Source organism: Lonchura striata, chromosome 8 (genome assembly GCF_050655825.1).
Source record: "Lonchura striata isolate lonStrDom1 chromosome 8, ASM5065582v1, whole genome shotgun sequence".
NCBI lineage: Eukaryota > Metazoa > Chordata > Aves > Passeriformes > Estrildidae > Lonchura > Lonchura striata.
Genome location: NC_140710.1, coordinates 24,380,353 through 24,401,332, shown reverse-complemented (window position 1 = coordinate 24,401,332; position 20,980 = coordinate 24,380,353). Strand labels below are relative to the sequence as shown.

Genomic DNA, 20,980 nt, shown 5'->3' with positions numbered 1-20,980 from the left:
CAGATCTGAGCTCTGATTTATTTGGAGCTGCTGGAGCATACTAAACACACATTTCAGCCCAGCATGTTAGGTAGGACTTTGCTTTTAGATTTTCTTTCCAAGATCACAATTGCCAGCATTATGAATTAGGGGTCTGCAATGGACTTTGGTAGGTGCTGTGGACAGGCATTATATTACGGTAGAGGTCTAAAAAAGAAGTATTTTCTCTTTTTGGGTTCTATTTTCACTCTGATTATTTTCAGGCCAAGGGATGGAAAAGCGAGATTGTGGCTGTATGTTGTTATTTGCTTCTAAAGTCTCTGGGTCTGCTATTTGGCAAATGGCTGCCTTCTAAACAGCAGCAAGAACACAGTTTGGAGAAATACAGCTTACATCTATTTTCTGCAGCCTCACACATCTGCTTCAGATTAGCAGCAGGAGGAGAAACGGGATGTGTAATGCTGGTTTATGGACACAGCAGATGCCCATACATCAGCACACACACACACACTGAATAAAGAGGACATAACCTTTTGGGATTCACTGAAATGAGGCACAGGGCTAGTGAGAATTACAGAACCATCTGTAATAATGGTTTCCACAGCACTTGTAAAGAACCTGGATTTGTGAAGTCCTCATTCTGCACAGGTGCTATAATGAGGAGAGCTTTGTTGCTGAGTGTCTCTGTACAGTAAGACAAGAAAAGCAGTTCAGGTCTTATTCCTCCGCTGTTCTTTGTTCCTCAGAAGAAATCTGTCAGAATATGGATTTAGGAGTTAATGGTCTGGAAGCAAAATCCCACAGAACTGAGTGTCTGTGTTAAAAGCTGTCAGAATTTACTGCTATCTTTAAAATAATTAGTGGAAAGTCTAGAACCTATTTCAGGCAAAGAGGGAAAGATGGAATTAGCCAGTTTTTTTCCAGACAAATTAAATGATTAGTATTAATGTGTGGTCATTTTAGATTTCCAGCAGGACCCCTCTCTCGACAATATTTGTCTTGTGTAGTTAAAAATGGCAGCATTAATACATTCTGCTTCCATGAGCCCCTTCATGGTAGCTGATTGGAAAGATCAATAATGTGCCTCAGGTTGTGAGTCATTAGAAGCTTATTTTTCAGTGTTGATTATTACAATGTATGTGAGCAAGTGATCAAAGCAGATTATTTACAATATACAGCAGTGTGGTCCATCGGAGCAGCACATTTCCAAAGCCATGGAAAGTGGTTTCAGAGAGAGCTGACAGATTACTACACTGTTTATCATTGTTACAGCCTCAGTGGGAGTCTGGTTTAATCTAATTAACATAACAGTGGGAGCACAATGACAATAAAAATTAGAAGCCCTGAAGAACTCTATTATGTGGCTGGTACGACTGAGAATGACAGACGTTACAATGAAAGCACAACAGGAGGATGTTAAAGGGTGACTACTGCTCAAAGAAGCCTTTTTTTGTACTCAGGACATTAAGCTGAGGTTTTTTTCCCTGCACTGTCTGCTCTGAGCATCCAGCCCACTTCAGGTGTTCTGCATTGGCTTCTCTGTTCTCAACCGCTTCTGAGCTGGCAAGATAGTTCTGGTCAGAGAATCTCAGACTGGGTTGGGGTGGAAGAGGCCTTAAAGCTATCCCAGTCCCATCCTCTGCCATGGGCAGGGAACCTTGCCCTGTCCTGGGCTGCTCCAAGCTCCATCCAACCTGGGCCTTTGGACCCTTCCAGAGATGGAGCAGCCACAGCTCCTCTGAGCACCCTGTGCCAGGGCCTCACCACCCCCATTGAAAATAACTTCTTAAATTCAGTCTAAATGTCTTCATTTTTCCAGGAGCTACAAAAAAACATTAGGGTTTTTTTTAGCAACAACAGAAAACACTACCTTGAAAAAACAAGTTAAAACAAGCCTACTTCAAACTTGGGAAGCAATTTAAATAGTAATGTTTGAAAGGAGTTCCAGGCATCTCTGGTGATAAGGAAAGGTGCAGTGGAATGAAACTGTGAGTAGATACCAAAGCTTTGGCTACCATAAAAATGTAGGCATTTTTGGGAGCTTTGTTCCATACTTCTGTGTTCTTTAGAGAACTACCTGTTGTGTTCCAGGAACAGGTATGCTGAAGTAAATCTCAGAGGAGGCAGTTTCAATTCATGCAACCCGGTGGGTTCCTTTTCCCACTGCTTTCAGTGGTTGATTTTGCAGAAGTCTGGTGGGTTGGTGTGCGTGGGGAGGAGGGACCTAAATCCACAAGGTCCACAAGTGGAGGAACAACTTTCACAAATTTCCAGGCCTGGCATATATCCTGGTCCTGAACACCTCCAGCAAGAACCAAGGAAAGAAAAACATCTGTGTCTGAACAAGTGAGGGATACAGAGCTGTTGGACAGTGAAACTGTAGAGTACACACCTGATTGCACAAAGCGACCAAACCCAAATTTTTAATGTCCTTTCTTGTGAAATAAAGGACAGTAGTACTGTGTAGCCATTGATCAGAGAAAACTCAAACTGGCCACCCTGCAGAAGGATTTGTCAAAGGCACCTACAGACCATGAATAGCAACTCGCTGTGAAATTTTACAGGAAACATGCATGTACTCCTCATCCCCAGCCTACAATAAAAAGTCTTCTAAAACATATGCATCAAATGCCATAAACGTTGCAGCAAAGCATTGGCCAAAAGTCAAAGAACTCTCTGGTGTTCTCCAGGACACAATTTCTCTTTGTTTCTGGCAGTTTTTTGATTATAAACTAGGAAAATATGGTAAGGAGAAGTCTTGGAACAGAGAGTGGGGATGAGGAAGCCACATGAACAATTTGACAGAGTGTAAAAAAGACAACAAAGAGGCAGGAAGCAGGAGAGAAAGTGGTTTGGTAATCAGCCCATGAGGATGTAAAGTGTGGTGATTCAGTGTTAGCCCCACACCGTTTCCTCTTGAAGAAATTCTTAAATTTCTCAGGGTTTGGTCCCTGTTCTTTGCCTTTTGTAGGAGTTGGAACCCAGATTTTTCTTCTCCAGATGAAAAGGTGGATTATTCTCTGTCACAGTAGGGCAAGAGGACTCATACTTGGAGCAGATTTCCAGAGCTGCTGGTGACAGGAGGCAAGGGCCACATCCCACCTCTCTGAAGTCCCTTCTGGCCAGAACACTGAGATTTGGAAACTGGCACACCAAATCTGCCCTTCTTGCCTCTCCAGAGTGCAGGGACAGTCACTGACAGGTAGGTACTGCTGCCTCACTATGGGGAGCAGCAAGAAGGCTGGAAGGGGCATGATGGGGTGTCATGGTTTGACACTGGCCAAAAGCCAGGCACCTTCAAAAGCTGCTCACCCTCCCCTGCCACAGCTGGGTAAAGGAGAGAAAAAATTAACAAAGAGCTCATGAGTTAAGATAAAGACCAGGAGAAAACACTCCAAGGGCAAAACAGGCTCAAAGGTACAAAGTAAATTTATTGCTAACAGAATCAGAGGAGGATAATGAGAAGTAAAATAAGCCCTTAAATCACCATTTTTCCCCCCAGCCCCTGCCTCCTTCACACCGACAGCACAGGGAGACAGGGCGTGGGGGTTTTGGTCAGTTCACCTCCCAGATTTTCTTCCTGCTCAGGAGAGGAGTCCTTTCCCTGTGAGACCCTGGGGTCCCTCCACAGGAGACAGTTCCCTGTGAACTTCTCCAGCGTGGGGCCACTCCCACGAGCAGCAGCCAAACCTCACCTGCCACAAGGTGAGTCCCTGCCACGGGCACAGAGCCCTCCCAAAACTGCTGCTCTGGGCTCTCTGTCCATGGGCTGCAGTCCTGCAAGGACAGGCTGCTCCAGCCTGGGAGCAGGGGCCTCTCTGCACTGGGGCTGCACTGAACACAGCCTCCCCCAGGGATCTTCCCTGAGTCACAGCCTCCTCCAGGGATCTTCCCTGAACACAGCCTGCTCCAGGGATCTTCCCTGAACACAGCCTGCTCCAGGGATCTTCCCTGAACACAGCCTCCCCCAGGGATCCTCCCCTGAACACAGCCTCCTCCAGGGATCTTCCCTGGGTCACAGCCTCCCCCAGGGATCCCAACGGGCTGTGGGTGGATCTCTGCATCCCCCATGGATCCCCATGGACTGGGGGTGGATCTCTGCATCCCCCATGGATCCCCATGAAGGGGCACAGCTGCTTCACCCTGCTCTCACCATGGCTGCAGAGGAATCTCGGCTCTGGCCCCTGGAGCACCTCCTGCCCCTCCTTCTCCACTGACCTTGGTGTCTCCCTCATATGTTCTCACCTCCTCCTCTTCTCTGACTCAAAGAAAAACCTGTCCACATTGTTTTGATTTTCTTCTTAAAGCTGTAATCCCAGAGGCATTACCATCATCTCTTAATTGGCTCAATTTTGGCCAGCTTCAGAGCCATCAGGGACTGGCTCTGCTGGACATGGTGGAAGCTTCCAGCAGCTTCTCACAGAAGCCACCCCTGTGTCCTGCCCCCTCCCCGTCCCCCCAAAAAACCAGGCTGTGCAAAACCAACACACGGGCCCATGGAGCTGAGTAGAAAGGAGCATCTCTCCCATGAGGAAAGGCTGGGAGAGCTGGGGGTGCTCCCCTGGAGAAGAGGAGGCTCCAGGGAGACCTCAGAGCCCCTTCCAATGCCTAAAGGGGCTCCAGGAAAGCGGGAGATAAGGGCCTGGAGGGACAGAACAAGGGGGATGGCTTTAAGGTGAAGGAGGGCAGGGTTAGATGGGATATTGGGGAGAAATTCTTCCCTGTGGGGGTGGTGAGGAGCTGTGGCTGCCCCATCTTTGCAAGTGTTCAAGGATTGGAACAACCTGACTCTAGCAGAAGGTGTCCCTGCCCATGGTAGAGGGTGGAATAAGATGATCCTTAAGGTCCATCCCAGCCCAAACCAGTCTGGGATTCTATGATTTTCAGTTGAGGATACTAGGAATTAATTTGCTTTGTAAAGAAAACTAATTTCCTAGTAACTATTAGCAAAGCTAAGATTCCTTGGGAGCTTTCTGGAGTGTAGTGAGTGGCCACAAGTTGGGTATCTGAAAAACAGGGAGGTGTGCGGGGTCGGGAGGGACTTTTGTAGGGAAGGATTTCACCGGAGGAGGAGGAAGAGGGATTCTCTGTGACCAGAACAGCTACAGAGGTGAACACGCAGGAGAGGGCGCCCGACAGCAAGGAGTAACTTCTGCTGTGAAAACATCGCATTAAAACGGGGAGAGAACAGCTGGTTTGAAGTTTTGGTTGAGGTTATATCGTGCATAACCTCCTAGAGCTAGAGTGGCCAACTGAGCATCCGTGGTTTTGGTAGCTAGTGCATTCAACAGGAGTGAAAATCTGATTGCTGTCACGGTCAGTGAGGAGCATAATCCTTATATATTATATATATATAAGTGCTCTCTAATTAGATGTGTGAGAGCAGCCTGGATAGGAAGTGTACAGCTTCCTTTATTTCTCGTGTCACACCACTGCCTCAATCCCAGCCGTGGATGCCGGCCTCCACAGCGAGCTAGTTCCTTGTTAAACCAGAAAATCCCCTCACAAAGCCTCCACGTTGCTCCACTTAGTGTTGGTTGCCTGTGCTCCCAGGATGCTGAATGAGGTTACAACTTGGGCTGTGTTTATTTTGAGGTTACAACTTGGGTTGTGTTTATTTTCAGGGCTGTAGCCGTGCAAGGCTTTTGCACACAGCAGAAACATTCAGAAGCCTGGACACTGGAGCCCTGTCAGGATCTAAGTCTTTTTTCCATGGCAAATCCAGCATTTAGGGGAACTGCCCTTAGTGGCAGCTACTTTTATCCATGCTGTCCCCAAACAGAATGTTCTTCCTCAGCACCTTCCCAGTGCAGGTGGTGCAGATGCTCATTTGAGGCCAAGTTGCCACTGCTCTCTTTAAACTGAAAATTCTAACTCCAATCCTGTTTCATTGCTGTGAGACCTTCCTGCCAGGTAGAGCCCTGTGCACCATCAGTGAGAAGGTCCATAACTCCTCTTAGTGCCTTTCCTGCACTGCTGCCTCACCACAGCTGCAGTTACAGCCCAGCCAAGTTGCTTCTCCTGGCCCTCCTTTGCAGATCCATCTCACACAGACCCAGCTGTGGTTTGGGCAGCTCGTTCTAGTGTCATCCATCATGACCACACTTGGGGCTGGTGCCTCGTGGGCTCCACCTGGAGTACTGCATCCAGCCCTGGGACCACAGCACAGGGAAGATGTGGGCCTCTTGGAGCTTGAGGAGGCCACAGAGGTGCTCCCAGGGCTGGGAAAGCTGGGGGAGTTCACCTGAAGAGAAGAAGGCTCTGGGGACACCTTAGAGCCCCTTCCAGTGCCTAAAGGGAGTCCAGAAGAGCTGGAGAGGGACTTGGGACAAGGGATGGAGGGACAGGACACAGGGAATGGCTTCCCACTGCCAGAGGACAGGGTTAGATGGGATATTGGGCAGAAATTCTCTCCATTCCTGGCATTGTCCAAGGCAAAGTTGGATGGGGCTTGGAGCGACTTGGGCTAGTGGAAGATGTCCCTGCTCATGGCAGGGGGTGGAACTGGATGGGCTCACTGCCCAAACCATCCCCTGATTCTATGATTCCACATGAACTTCAGTTTATTTCTCCTTCTTTTCAGAGAATTTTTGCTTTTCACAAGACAAAACTCTGGAAAGGCTCAAGTTATCACTAAGCAGCCCCAACCTTTGTTGTGGTGCATTGTTCTTGTCCGTGGTCTAACAATGCAGCCAGTGCCTTCAGCTGGGAGCCAGGAGCCAAGTGGAGACCAGCGATAAAGAGAAGGAAGGAGGAGCAAGGGAGAGTTTGACCTCACAGCTTTTGTTTCAATTGCTGGTTCTTTTTAGTATTTCCTCTTGTTATTCTTTAGGTGTTTGGGGAAAGAGAAGGGAACCATAGTCAGACCATTATGTATGCTTAGTCTATAATCAACACATTTTCATCATCTCTTTTTTTCTTTATTTTTTTTTTCTTTATTTTATCGGTTGGTTAAATAGCTACAGAAATATACCAGAGAAATGGAGACTTAAAATTTTGCAAGATTTTAATTCTGGGCAGTGTGCCAAGGAAAAGGTAATGGTTGGCAAGGCTCCAAGGTTTGGTTTGCATGCTGCTTTCAGTCCACAGCAGGGATCCTTACAGCTTAATTATTCTATAGACAAAATGCTCAAAAAGCTTCATTTTGAAATGGGCTGAGCGGCTGTTAGAGAACATTAACACCCCCAATTTCAGCCTCCTGCCCACTTCTGTGTTCCTGGGCTCTCTGGTCCTTGACAGAGTACTGAAAGACCCCCCAGTTCTATCCCATAGCTACTGCAAGATGTGACAGAAGCCAGCCTTAAGGTAGCTCAACTGCTAAACATCCAGCATGCCATCAGAAATGAAGCAAGGCCACTGCTGCTTCTTCTGCTGGTTATTTAGACAGGCAAGAGCTAATTTTTTTGTGCATCTGAACACATCAAGGGAAAACACATTAAGGCTAATACAACTTGCTCCAAGGAGAAATTCTGTCTGGGTTTAAGTGGAAGAAAATCACTGTGAGAACAATTAAACATTGCACTAGATTTCCAGGGAAGTGGTAAAATTTCCCTCACTGGAAATATTCAAGGTTTGGCTTGACAGAGCCCTGGACAGCCTAACACAAGGTCCTGCTTCCAGCAGGAGTTTGGAGCAGATGGGCTCCAGAAGTCCCTTCCAAACTGGATTTTTCTGTGATCTATGATAATACTTTTAATCATCATGTTTCAAAGTTGGAATAAGAGAAGAATGTTGTTATTTTCTTTCATGTAAGGAAAATGAGGATTCCAGTGTCTACGGAAATACTAACTTTATTATGAAATAGAAAAGGAAGGAAAAGCAATAGTTGTATTTCACTTACAATGCAACTGACTGTGGTCAAAACCAGTCTGGTAAAGCTGAGCAGCAGAGGTAACAAGGAGAATATAGGTTTCTGCTAAACATCATAAAAAAAAGAAAAAAAAAAGGCAATAAAACAATCATTTTTGATCTGCAGAGAGCAGTTTTAATGCAGTAAATATGACAGTGTGTTCAGTACTGCACAGCAAAACAGCTGCGACTGTGCTGGTGGATGTGCCTGAAAGCAAGCAAGTTTTTAAATAAGTATTATGCTTTCCTATAACAGCCAATTAAGTACTGGCATTTCAAATGCTTTGAAAAAACCCACAGAATTAGTAGTGATTTGATAAGTTTTTCAATTCTAACTAGATCATTGCTACATAATGAAGGCCACTGCTGTTTCTTCTGTTGGTTATTTAGAGAGACAAGAGTGAACCCAAGGCAGGTACTGTGCTAGAAAAGCAGATTAATTGTTACCCACGTTAACTGGAGAGGCAACAGTGTGTAAGAAAATCAGTCATACATTGGTTAACTACATCTGCACTCCTAAAGGATACTGAAAGTGTCCAGGTTTTATCACACAAGTAAGTCATGGGAATAATTAGTTGGAAAGATTTCTGCTGGCTGCTCCGCCACGAGGATGTGCTGGAGCTGCTGAGGAGGTGATGTCCTCCTTCTGCCCAGGCACATTTGGGTGAGTGCAGATGAGCTGGAGAGGAGCAGGAGGCTGGCAGGACCCCGGGGATGAGGGGATGGGTGGAGGATTGCTGTGAGGCTGCTTGCTGGGTGGCTTTCCCAGCCCAGGAGCCAGCCTTGGGTGGATGGACCTGTGCTCTCAGCGCCTACACTAATTGAACAGAAACACTTGTAAACATTTTGTGATCCATCTACTGTAAGTTCAAAACCTCGGAGGGATAAGTTGTTATAAAATTATCTGGAACAAAAATGAGGCAGACGAGACAATCACTTTAGAGAGGGGAAAACACATCAAAAATCCAAACTATTCCATTTTCCTTTGTGTGTCTCCTTTTGAACTTTTGCAGCCCCTTCAGTGTGCAGGATGGTTTAGCAAATCCCACTTTATTTGTTACACATGCCTCCCTGAATAGGGTCCTGAGGAGAAGATTCTCCATGGAAAATGGAGACTTGGAACAGGAAAGCTGTGTTTAAACCCCATGCTCGATCCTAACGAATATACTTGGAATAAAAAGCAACCAAAACCATCTGTGGCCAGAAGAAGCAAATCCAGATGTTGTGGGGATTTAGCCCTCTCCTTCATTAATTATGTCTGCAGGATCATTCAGCTTCTGCAGCCTACGCCTGCTGGACTTTTGAGGGGTTGTTAATAGCACAGGAACAGCAGCTCACTTGGGAAGAAAGTTTCAGTCACATTTTTGATCATCAAATGGAAGTAGAATTCCTTACTCCTCTAAGCAGAGTCAACATGATTTCCTTAGTTAAGATGGGAAAATTACAGGTTTAATTTCTGGATTTGGCATCTTGCCTCACTAAACTCTGTTCAGAGGCAGTGAGATGCCTCAGCCTTCCCTTCTTACCAGGCTGCCTCCTACAAAAACCTCCCTATAAGTTTATTTCTACCGCTCAGGAAGGTTTTGGTCTCCCCAGGCAGGTGTGGCTGCACATTTGAAGCAGTAAAGAGCCCAGTGGATCTCCACCAGATGGCTTTTTATTCTGCATTTTCTGTTGAGATCAGCAGATTGGGCAGTGCCTTCTTGTTTGCTGTTCTGTATCCCTGGGAGCAGCAGGCAGTGGGAAGGGCACTCAGCTGTGGTTTATTCCCTGGTTTCTGTGCACCACCTCTATTTTCACGTAAGGGAACAAACCCTTGTTTGACAATGAGGGAACTTCAACAATGAATTTGTGAGGGCCTGTGCATTAGTTGTTTTGACATGAATGTCCCAACTAATTAAATTACAGCCTCTAATGGCAGCTGAAGGGGAATGATCACTTCATTTGTCATTTAACAGATTTCATAACTAGTGACTAAGCAGAGAAGGAAATGGTGTTTGAATTTACCAAATACACTTTGTGTATTTAAAAAGCAGGAACGTTCAACACATGTATTTTATTTTAATTTACATATACACAAAACTATGTCATTTCCTGGCCACTGGGTCAGGAAAATGGAGTGTGCCACAGCTGGAGGTGATTCTTAATTCTAGGATTCTTTACTTTATAGGAGATAAAATCCAGAACTATATCTTCTGAGTTTTTCATCCCTATTCGGGGTTTTTATTCCTGTCCCCAATGCTCTCAGTCCATGGCATGTCCTCACAATCCATTTCACTCCCATACTGATTCCCAGGGCTGCTGGGTTTGCTTCACCTCTTTCCTTTCCTGTTCTTCTAGATCCAGCATTGCCCCCCAGCCTGCCAGAAGGAGACTCCAGCTGCAAAGAGCCACAGGGCTGACATCAAAAGAACAAGCAAGCCTGAAACAGTGCTCTCATCAGGTTGCTGAGATGGCAGTGACAGAGCCAGCAGCACTCCCCCAGGAAAACTGGGGAGAGGAGGAGACAAGTCCAGGGGAACTTCCCACCACAGGGCTCAAAGAGAAATTACTTCACATTAAGGTAAGGCAGAGTCTCTTGTTCTTGTGGGATCACTGATTTGAGAGGAATTTTTCACTCCAGGTGTGCAGTGCTTTCCCTTCTCCACAGCTGCTGCCTGGAGCTGTACTTGGGACAATCTGTTTATTTGTAATAAATCAATTTTAGAATCTGTTTTAAAAAGCAGTCTTGACATGCAAGTTGGTAATGTGCCCTAAGTACTAACAGATTGTGTATTTGGTTGTAAAGAGTGCTCAGAATAGATTTGCAAGGGTTTGGTTGTACTCCACAAGAACTGGGAACCTCAGAGGCACTGAAGGGCCCTTGTGGATAGAAAACAAGAACAGAGCTCTCTCCAGTGAGTACCATGAGCACTGTGCTGTTCCCTCAGCTTTGAGAAGGAATTCCAGGGAAGCAGCATTCTTTAGTTGAGCTGACCTGGTGTCTTAAAGGCCCAGCTGCTCGAATCCCCCCATCCAGAATCTCAGGTGTCAGAAGAGAGAGAAGCTTCTCGTTGTCATTACTGGGAAGTTTTCATCACCCCACCACACTCTTGCACAACAAAGAAAAAATAATTTTTTTAACCTCAAGTATTCTACCTTTCCACTCAAAAGTATTTAGTGTTTGAGGAACAAGATGTGTGTTGTTTGGATATTGAGGATGGAAATTCTCAATTTGTAGCAGTGTTGATGTCTAGCTGAGCCCTGCTATGGGCTAGGGCTATGTTTGTATATATATATATTCATTAAATGCAAGTAGAGAACTACAGAACTCTGCCATGTCACCATGTCACCATTAGTAGAAAATTCTATTGCAGGAGTTTCAAAAACCTCTCAGATTATGTATCACATTCAACTCTGTGGGCAAAATTGGCATATCTAAACAATTTGCAACCAAGCAGGGTAGAATAATGAGTGTCATTTATAATTTGGTTTTTTATAAGCACTGTTTTTCAATGAGTATTCCAATGAATGTTGTTCACATGTTGAATGTGAGCAACATAATAAAACATAACTGGGAAGGAACTAAGAAGTGAGGAAGGCAACCAGCAAAGCCTCCTCCTGCTTTGAACTGTGCACTCAGCAGCTTGATTATATTTTGATCTACATAACCTTTGAAAGGTAGAACTACAGATAAAATTATATCATTTTACCACCATCTGCTACTGAAATATTCCTTTGCCTTACTTTCCCTCCTTCATGAGTGGTTCAGACTGTCATTCATACTTTCCAGTAAGGGGTTTTATCTGATTTCTTCATTTGAATAATGACCATAAATAACATTTTTACCTCTTTCCTGGAACATTCAGTTCATATATGAAGCAACATACTGTCTCCACACCACGCTCTTTCATTTTATCTTGCTATAAGAAAGATACTTTCTACAGCAAGAAAAGCAATTCACTGGCACAACCTCCTCAGGGGTGTAGCAAGGTCTCTGTTGCTGAAGTTCTAAAGGTAATAGCACAGGGTGTTAGATAATCTCCTTAGACTCCCTTTTCCAGGAGAGGTTTGAGGACCTTTTGAGGTCCCTTCCAAACCTGGGCTGCTCCATGATTCTGGGATTAGGAACTTGTCAAAATCCACTCTCCTGTATGTGGGTTTTCAGTGCTCCACACTGGTTGGTCTCTCAGAATTAGGGCAGTAGTTAAAGCACAACCAACTCTTAACTTTTTTTTAAAGCTATTTTATCAAAATGATATTTTTAATTTTCCAGACAGAACAGCTGTGATTCTCTTAGAGTATCTTCTGCAGCTAGATTTTAAGACCTCCTTCTAACCTTTTGAAAAAAAATCATAAGAACAACATTTTTGTTTTACTTACAAGGAAAGGATCAGAATATACTTCAGTCAGCAGTCTGTCCTGAGAAAAGGGCTGTTTTTATTTTGTCACACATCTCTCACACTGTCTGCAACCTGACAGTGTTGACTTTCAGACAATAATGTTTAAGAGTTTCCTCTAGCAATAGATAATTATTATTTATTCATTACAGTTTCATTATATTTGGAGCTGGCTGTGTCAACAGCACATTGTTATCCTGCCTACAAAGCCAGTGGCCTTAAAATGGCTCCTTTCCCTTGGAAAAATCCTAGAAGGTACTTTTGGATAATGAATCATCTCTCCCAATGGATTTCACACACCTTTCACTTCAGTGCTTCTGTTTGATAACAAACCATGTCTCTGAGGCAACGAGAGGGCTGTTGGGGAGCACACACAGGGTGAACCTGTGCTCTCTCTGGAGCCAAGGGCACAGCCAAGTGCTCTTGTGCAGCTTGGCAAACCAGCTGGTTCCTTGGCATGTCCCCGTTACCACCACACAAGGAGAAGCAGCCAGCAAGGTGGCCAAGCTTGTATCAGTGCCTCTGATGACACCTCTGCAGGTTGTCAGCCCTGTGGTTGTGTTGAGGTCTGTGTGTTTGACTAACAGCCCCTGGAAGTTCATTCCATGGAGCACACGGTGCTGGGAATGGATCTCGTCGTGTCTGGGGCACATCAGGGTTCCATTACAGTGGGAGATCAAATAGATGAGATTGTGGAGATAGCCTCCTTCTCCCTCCCTCTTCCCTTCCTTCTTTCCCTCCCCCACTCCCTCCCTCCCAAAGCAGAATTTGGCAGTAACAGTGCACTGCACTTTTTGGGTACCAGAGCTTCCATGGGTCCAGAGCATGAGGAAACCTGGACTGTGGTGATGTAAGAAACCACCACCCTCCATGTCACTGTGCCACAAGTGAAGCCACAGAGGCTACAGAGCTAGATCTTCATCCCTTTGTTTGGAAGGGAGGGCTTCTCCTGATCCTCTTCACTCAGGAATTCACTTTCATTTTGCCCTTTAGGATATAGTACAACATCTAGGATATCATACAAAACAGGTGTTTAGAGAAGGAATTTTGGGGTGTGTAAAGATAAACACAACCCTTAAAGATCAAGATTTCATAGGAGAAAAAGTGGGGAAATACTTGTTTTGATTGTATTACCTTATCATTAATAGCTGCAGTGCAGGTGTGTCACATCAGCTTAAAAGTTAATGTGGCAAATTTCTTATCTTAAAGATGGTTTTTGTTTGAAGCAGTACATAAATAGGATAATTTATCTCTGTTCCTGATTTGGCTCACATTTCTCATGGTGTTTTTTTAAGAGGATAAAGACAGAAGCTTTGCTATTAAAACACAGCATTTCCCTATCTTAAAAAGGAAATCACAGTCTTAATTAGCAAGCATTTATGAAATGCCTGGGGATCTTGGGGAGCAGTAACACAGTATAGAATGTTGTAACTACACAAACTCCTCAGTTCTCATTTTGTTTTTACCCTAGCTGTAATTACACAGGGAGGTTTCCCATTCAGGTCTGACATCTGTTCTGGGGTATGAAGCTTCTGGGATTTGGCATATTTTTATCTGCTAAATGATGGGACAGAACTGCAATCCACTTCATGGCTCATGAATTCTCCAAGGTTTATCTCTCCAGACTCCTGGAGCTGACTTGCCCATTTCATGTGATGAAAAGCTCCTCAACTACACTTGATAAAAGATACACTTCACTGAGCAGAGCCTGAATTCTCCTCTGAGTTAATGCCTTCAAAAGGCACACCAGTAACCAGTATTTCCTCACTGGTGTCTGCTCACACAGCTCACATACATGCAGTGAGAAAACTTACAGCAGCCACCTTGCTGAGAGCTCTCAAATATATTTAAAACAGAGCCTAGTTCACATCTGACCTCTAGAAGTGCTGTTGATTTAATGTTTTAGCTCAGCTGGGGTCTCTAGAGACTTGTGAGAAACTGGCTCAGTGATGCTCTGGATGAGCCTGCTCTCCTCAAGGTAGTGAAGCTCCATCATATTTAGATACAACAGTGTGTGCCCAGAGAACATGAATTTTCAAAGGAAAGCGGTTTCTTAGCACAATACTGAACTCAATGTCACATATCATCTGCAATATTTCAAATCTGATCAAGTTCAGTGTTGGTTTAAAAACCCCAAAATGGTTGGTTTGTTCAATTCCAAAATGTTTCACCATTCTGTGATCAGCTGAGTGGCATAGGATAAACCTACCAACCCCACAGCCCACGTCAGCAAAGCTGAAATATGTGCAAGCAATTTCACAGTGAGTGGCAGATGTGTACAAGCTGAATAAGAAGCATTTAATGGTAAAATGAGTAACTTCCAGTCACTGTGAGCCTCCAGTGTGTCAGCAAAATCCACATTCATTGCAACTCATCAGCTCCATGCAAAACATATGAGGCCCAATAAGGGATGGCACCCTGCCCATGGCCAGTCAGCTGGATTAATGTTATAAAAACAACAAAAAATAAGGAAATACTTTAGAAAATCACATCTGGGTATTATGTGAAATTATTATTCAGGGGCAGGAGAATTCAGATATCTGTTCCATACTGACTTACATTGATGTGCTGAGGATCTGCAGACTGGTGCACTTGCCTGTTTCAGGAAGTTGTTTCAATCACTGGAAAATATTTACTGAAGTGATGTGTATTTTAGTGCCTGTTTTTTTAGGTTTATTGTTCATTGTGGAATCAAACACACAGTAGAAATTTGGAATATTCCTGGTAAGAGTGGGACAATATGCCCCTGAAGACTGAGCCATAAATCACAGAATCACAAAGGATGGAATGGGTTGGGTTGGAAGGGACCTTAAAACCATCTCGTTCCACCCCCTGCCATGGGCAGGAACACCTTCCACTGTCCCAGCTTGCTCCAAGCCCTGTCCAGCCTGGCCTTGGACACTTCTAGGGATCATGGGACAGCCACAGCTTCTCTGGGCATCCTGTGCCAGGGCCTTTATCACAGAATCATCAAGGTTGGAACAGACCTCTAAAATCATGGTGTTCAAACGTCACCTCAGCACTGCCACTGTCACCCCTAAACCACTGCACCCATCACCCAGCGCTAGTCCCAGCTGCCTCCTGGACATCTCCAGGAGAGGTATTTTGGTCCTGTTTAACCGTGCTTTTACTGTGGCACGCTTTTTAACGTGACTTCTGGATAAACCCCGGAGGCTCTAACCGTGTCTGCGAGGGGACGTGGATTTTGCGGTGACGAGTGACAGCGGGGCAGAGCGGAGTGGGGCTACAAAGAGCAGCCGGGGACAAGCGTGCCTGCAGCCCAGGGGCGCCGCGGGTCCCTGCCCGGTCCCTGCCGGGTCCCAGCCGTGCCCGGCGGGGCGGGGCCGGGCCGGGCCGGGGGCGGCGCCTGCGGAGGAAGCGGCGGGGGCGGCCGGGGCTCGGTGGGACCGCGGTGCTGCTGCAGCTCCGCACCCAGCCATGGGCGCCTCTGCCTCCGCGCCGCTGGACGACAGCAAGTGCGCCTACATCCGAGGTATGGGCTGGGGGACCGCCGGCAGCGCTCCGGGTATCCCGGGCTGGGGAGAGCCGGGAGCGCTCCGGGTATCCCGGGCTGGGGAGAGCCGGGAGCGCTCCGGGAGCCCCGGGCTGGGGAGAGCCGGGAGCGCTCCGGGTATCCCGGGCTGGGGAGAGCCGGGAGCGCTCCGGGTATCCCGGGCTGGGGAAAGCCGGGAGCGTTCCGGGTATCCCGGGCTGGGGAGAGCCGGGAGCGCTCCGGGTATCCCGGGCTGGGGAGAGCCGGGAGCGCTCCGGGTATCCCGGGCTCGGGAAAGCCGGGAGCGCTCCGGGAGCCCCGGGCTGGGGAGAGCCGGGAGCGCTCCGGGTATCCCGGGCTGGGGAGAGCCGGGAGCGCTCCGGGTATCCCGGGCTGGGGAGAGCCGGGAGCGCTCCGGGTATCCCGGGCTGGGGAGAGCCGGGAGCGCTCCGGGATACCCGGAGCTGGGGAGAGCCGGGAGCGCTCCGGGTATCCCGGGCTGGGGAGAGCCGGGAGCGCTCCGGGAGCCCCGCGCATCCCGGGCAGCGCTCGGCAGCCGCTGGGACAGAGCGGGTTGAGCTGATTCTCAGCGTCCGATGGAGTTGGGAGCACTTGCTTAAGGGCGATGCTTTGGAAGTTTCCACTGCGGGAGTCGGTTATGAGTAGAGGGTGAAACTTGAGAGAGTGTGGAGCGCTGCGGCTGAGTCTGCCCGTGGGACGGATCCCGGGTTTCCAGACCCGGCGGCTCCCGAGGCAGCGGGCTCTGCCAGAGTGACCCCAGCCAGCACCATAAGGGATGATGCTTCGCCAAGCCCCTTGGAGGCAGTGGCGATGCTGCTGGGTGGGTACCGAGGTAAAAAAGGTGGGTACTTTACACAGTGTGACTGTGTAAGGGCAGTTCTTTATCCCATTGAAATGTAAGGAGGGAGAGAGAGCAAACAAAAAACAAAACAAAAAACCCCACCCCCCAAAAAAACCCACCCAGGCTTTAAGTTATGTATATTGATATTAAACTATGAAGGAAAAGAGTGTAATTCTGGGGTTTAGGGTGGGTTGGTTTTTTGTTGTTTTTTTTTTTTTTTGTTACTTGAGTAGTTCGGTATGAAACACAGCTTACTCTTACCTTTGCTGCTTATCACTCAGCCAGCAGGTAGAGTATTTGCAAAGCAAATTTTAAGGCTGAAGATTTACAAGTTTGCATGAGAAAAGGAAACCCGGTTTTAGCACTTGGTGTATGATGCATGTGGAGTCTGCGGGAGCCCTCTCCTGGAGATCAAACTCTGTGCTGAGGATTTGGGCTGGAGGGGGACTCCTGGGTGATGCCCACAACCCAGCTTGTCCTTGGATTTCTTTGCTTTGGGATGTTTTTGTGGTGCAGAGGGAGTTCAAACACTGAGCCACTCCTCTGTTAGAACTTCTTTGAAATCACAGTGGGTCTTTCAAGTGATTCCCATATTGGGAAGGATGTCTAGTTACCAAATGGCTTTTACCCAAAAAGCAGTCAGCAGAGCTACTGGCCTCACACACTGAAAGTTTTCAACAGAGTCCTGTCAGTACTGTCAAGTTTTCCTGCCCCATTGAGGGTGGTTTCAAGTCCCATCAGAGCCATGAGGGTGCAGTCTCCATGGATTTCTATTTTTGTTTACATTCATCCCCACGCTGCAGCCAAAATTGCATTTTCATAGTTCAGCATTTAATTTGCCTGCAGCACACAGGGAGGGTACCTTGGTCATGCTGAGAGCCCTGCAGCACTCCAGACACAATTCTTATTTGCCCATTGCATCTTTGCACAGGTAAGAGCCAGAGGGAAGTCACTGTGGAAGAAGGAATTAAAATCCTATGCTCATCCCCTGGCTCACATCTGCTGTTGGTGCTATCAGGATCCCCCATTCAGAGCTCCTGGTTGGAAAAAATAATTAATGAGGCACTTTATACAGAGGCTGCCTGTGACTTAGCTCTTCTGAGGAGGAAAAAGAATTGTGAAGAGCATCTGAAATGCAAACAGAGTGCAGTTGAGCCAGCTCCCCAAACCTACTGCTGATGTTAGGCTGGAGTCTGTGAGAGTCAGCCTTACTGTCTGTCCTACACACCTGGATGTGATTTATTTGCAGAGGAGCTCTCTAGAGGGCTCCCCTCATTCCAGGAAGGAGCATGTGCAAGCACTGAGTCTGTAGCTTGATTAAGCAGTATGGTTTTTAGCTGGTTTTGTGAAGCTTAGGTGGGTTTTCCTAGTGGGATGGCAGCTTTTGGGGTTCTTTTCCTACACAGGTGATGCAGGGGTGTCCTCAGTAAAAAAGAAAGACTTGCTTTTTGTCAGCAGAATTGTCAGTCCATAGGTGCTGGAATGGGACAGCACTGGTGAGGGATGGAGATGGGGAGACAGCAAGCCAAAGGAACTAGCAACACTCTCCAAACTTTGTGTATTTTGGGATGCTCCCTCATATTGGCCCAAATACCAGTAGCCTCAAGACAGGAAATCCTGAGTATTAATTCAAGTGAGAGCTTGGTGTAGTTCACAGTTGTTTTCATGATGATGTAATTTAATTTCTTGTTGCTGTAATGAAAATCTAATTTGTCTGAAATTAAATGGATTGTAAAGCCTTGTAGTTTACCTAGACAACATTTAAGCTAAATGTAATGAATGGAAATGAGCATTAGAGGCAGTGGATGTTCTGTGTAGGGCAGGAGTTGGACTTGGTGATTCTTGTGGGTCTATTGCAACTCTGGATATTCCACAAGTCCATGTTACAGCTTCTACATCAACACAGGTACAGTTCTACAGGTTTTCTGACTTCTGAAAGTCTGTCTGCTCACATAGTTTGTGGGATGAGAGGAGAACCAAATGAAGACAAGAATTATGTGAGATGTAAAATGATGTTGGAAATACACAAAGCCAGTCAGACAGGTGCCTCTGTAACCCCTCAAGAACCTGCCCTCAGCACGGTCACCCCAGGTAGAGCCTGGGAGCTGCTCTGCTGTCTGTGCTTTCCCATGGTGGAGGGGGGTGAGCCTTGTCAGACCAGCTGGAGAAATGAATTCCAGAGAAAACCAGAAGGCATCCCACACAGCATCTCAGTTATTGAATGCAAAGCCTGGGATTTCCACCTAAAACTGCTTCCAGCTTCCATGCTCTTAGGGAAAATGGGGTAGGACTGAACCAGCCAACTCACAGAGCTGTGTATGGTTGTACATGGGGCAATACTTGGCTGGTATCATGACCTGAAAGGCAGCAATTGTAATTATTGACCTGATAATGTGCATCCCCTGCTTCAAACAATGCCTAAGAAAAGAACAGGCAATGCCAATGTGTGATTTTCCAGGTGGTCTTTGCAGGGAAATTGAGGCTGTGTTTGAAATGCCGAGGGCAGGGATCTTCCTTGTGAAATTTGAATCAACTGCCTAAACACTTAGTTGGGGATGAAAATGCTTTGCAAAACAATTTTTACACTCAGAAAATCTCTGTATATGTTTAGATCTCGTGATACATTTTGCAAGCCGTTGCAACATCTTTTGTCTTTGTTGAATAGCAATTAATGAAAATTGGTCACTGTTGGGGGATGAAATCATGAATAAAAGATCAGGACCTGATATTCCTTACTCCTACCTGAAGGAAATGAATGTCATAGTGAAATAATGGAAAAATGAGACAGCAGGGACTCCTATGAGCAGTGGGGACAGTTTGTGTCCTCTGGGAGGAGGACTGTGGAGGATATTTAGAGGGAAGTGGGAGAAAGCCAGACCACCTGCACTGCAGAATTACTAGCCTGGAAACCTGAGCAGTTTCAAAGGTGTATTTCTGTGCTGTGCAGCACAAGCCTGTTTTTCTAACCAGACTTATTGAGAAATACATTTTTCCACCTATTTAAATCCATAAGATATTTTAAATATACACACATGGTAAGCAGTAAAATGATTTAAAGCTCTTCTAAATGAAAATAAAATTTTATAGTAATTCCTCTAGGTTTTGGACTGGGGCCTTGAAAAAGACGACTTGTGGCAGAGATAATCCTGCTTTGTGGTGTTTTGGTAGCACTACATGAGGATTATTCAGGATGTGAGTAAAATGGAGTTTAAAACATGGCAGTAATAATTAGGAGACTGGGACTTGGTCATGTGAAAAGAGTTTATTAAAAAAAATTATGTTCTCAGTTTGCTGAGGCATGGGATAAACTTACGATGGGAGTTGTTTGGTGGGTGAATTGTCTAATGATGCTTGAGGAGTGCTCCACCCAAGAGGGAGCGGTCCAGGGCGGTGGTGGGGAGTTACAGGCTCGGGGTGCAATAATGAAATTCAGGAATCAGTTGAAAGTGCCTGCTAGAGCAGCTTAGCCCTGAGAGATTGTGCCAGAGGTATCATCATTGCTGGTGGAAAAGTGCTGCTTAGTGTCCTTGCTAGCAGACAGGAAGCAATTGAGGATGAGGATTGTACAGCTGGCAAAGATGGAAATGCCCTTAAAGTCTTGATGATTTTTCATTTCTGCAATCTCAGCAGCGGAAGTAGTAGATGGCCAAGCTCTGCTCTATCCCAAGTTGTGTGTCAAGACTACTTTTTTTTACAATTTGCAGAAGTGGAAAGATTTCAAGCACCTAACACCAGTAATTTCAACAGGTGCATCTTCAAAACAATCCAGCATATGAAAAATGGAACTTCTCTGAAGATAGATATTTGGTATGCTTGACCATATCCTGGCTACCCATTTCTATAAACAGACATCTCTCCAGAGGCTTTGTAGTCATTTGCTTTGGATTTGTTTGTTTAAATGCAGTTTCTTCCTTCCCTTCTTTTCCATCTCTTTCCTCCCCCAGGCAGGTGGGACCCCAGCAGAGGGCACAGTGGCTGTGACCCTGTGGCACCCAGGATGCACTCTGTGGATTTCCTCATTGTTTAGGAAGTTTTTCCAGGCAGACCTTTGTTGTTCTTTTGAGGTGACAGTGAAAGCTATTACTTGATGTCTGTAACAGACTTCTTTCTAGCCATTTGTTTACTTAGGAATTTCAGTGGGGTGGTAATTAAGTCAGGATTCTGCACAATGATCGCACGCTGTTGGTGCGTTCCTACAAGATGTAGCATATTTGGAAAGGCAGAGACTCCTATTCTGTCCCAATTTAGAGGCTGAAGAGGAGCCTGCTTTACCCTTTACTTGAAATACAAGATAGGAAATGGGTTGTTATCTTTCCAGGAAAGCAGGTGAGTAAATTGCAGCAGTGGTACGGAGATGAGTCCCGACTCCAGGGACAGACCCAAAGAGCCTGGTACAGCTCTGGAGTGAAAGTCCCAGCC

General features: G+C 46.2%; 1 protein-coding gene across 2 annotated transcripts in view; it reads left to right on the top strand.

The window, feature by feature from the left end:
* Positions 1 to 15,563: 15,563 nt before the first annotated feature.
* Positions 15,564 to 20,980, top strand: part of NIBAN1 (niban apoptosis regulator 1) — a 55,851-nt gene continuing 50,434 nt past the window's right edge. For both annotated transcript variants that reach the window (XM_085586597.1, XM_077785504.2), the window contains exon 1: positions 15,564 to 15,699. In XM_085586597.1, coding sequence (XP_085442723.1) covers positions 15,645 to 15,699 — 55 coding nt within the window. In that variant the 5' untranslated portion in view covers positions 15,564 to 15,644. The remainder of the gene's footprint in view (positions 15,700 to 20,980) is intronic.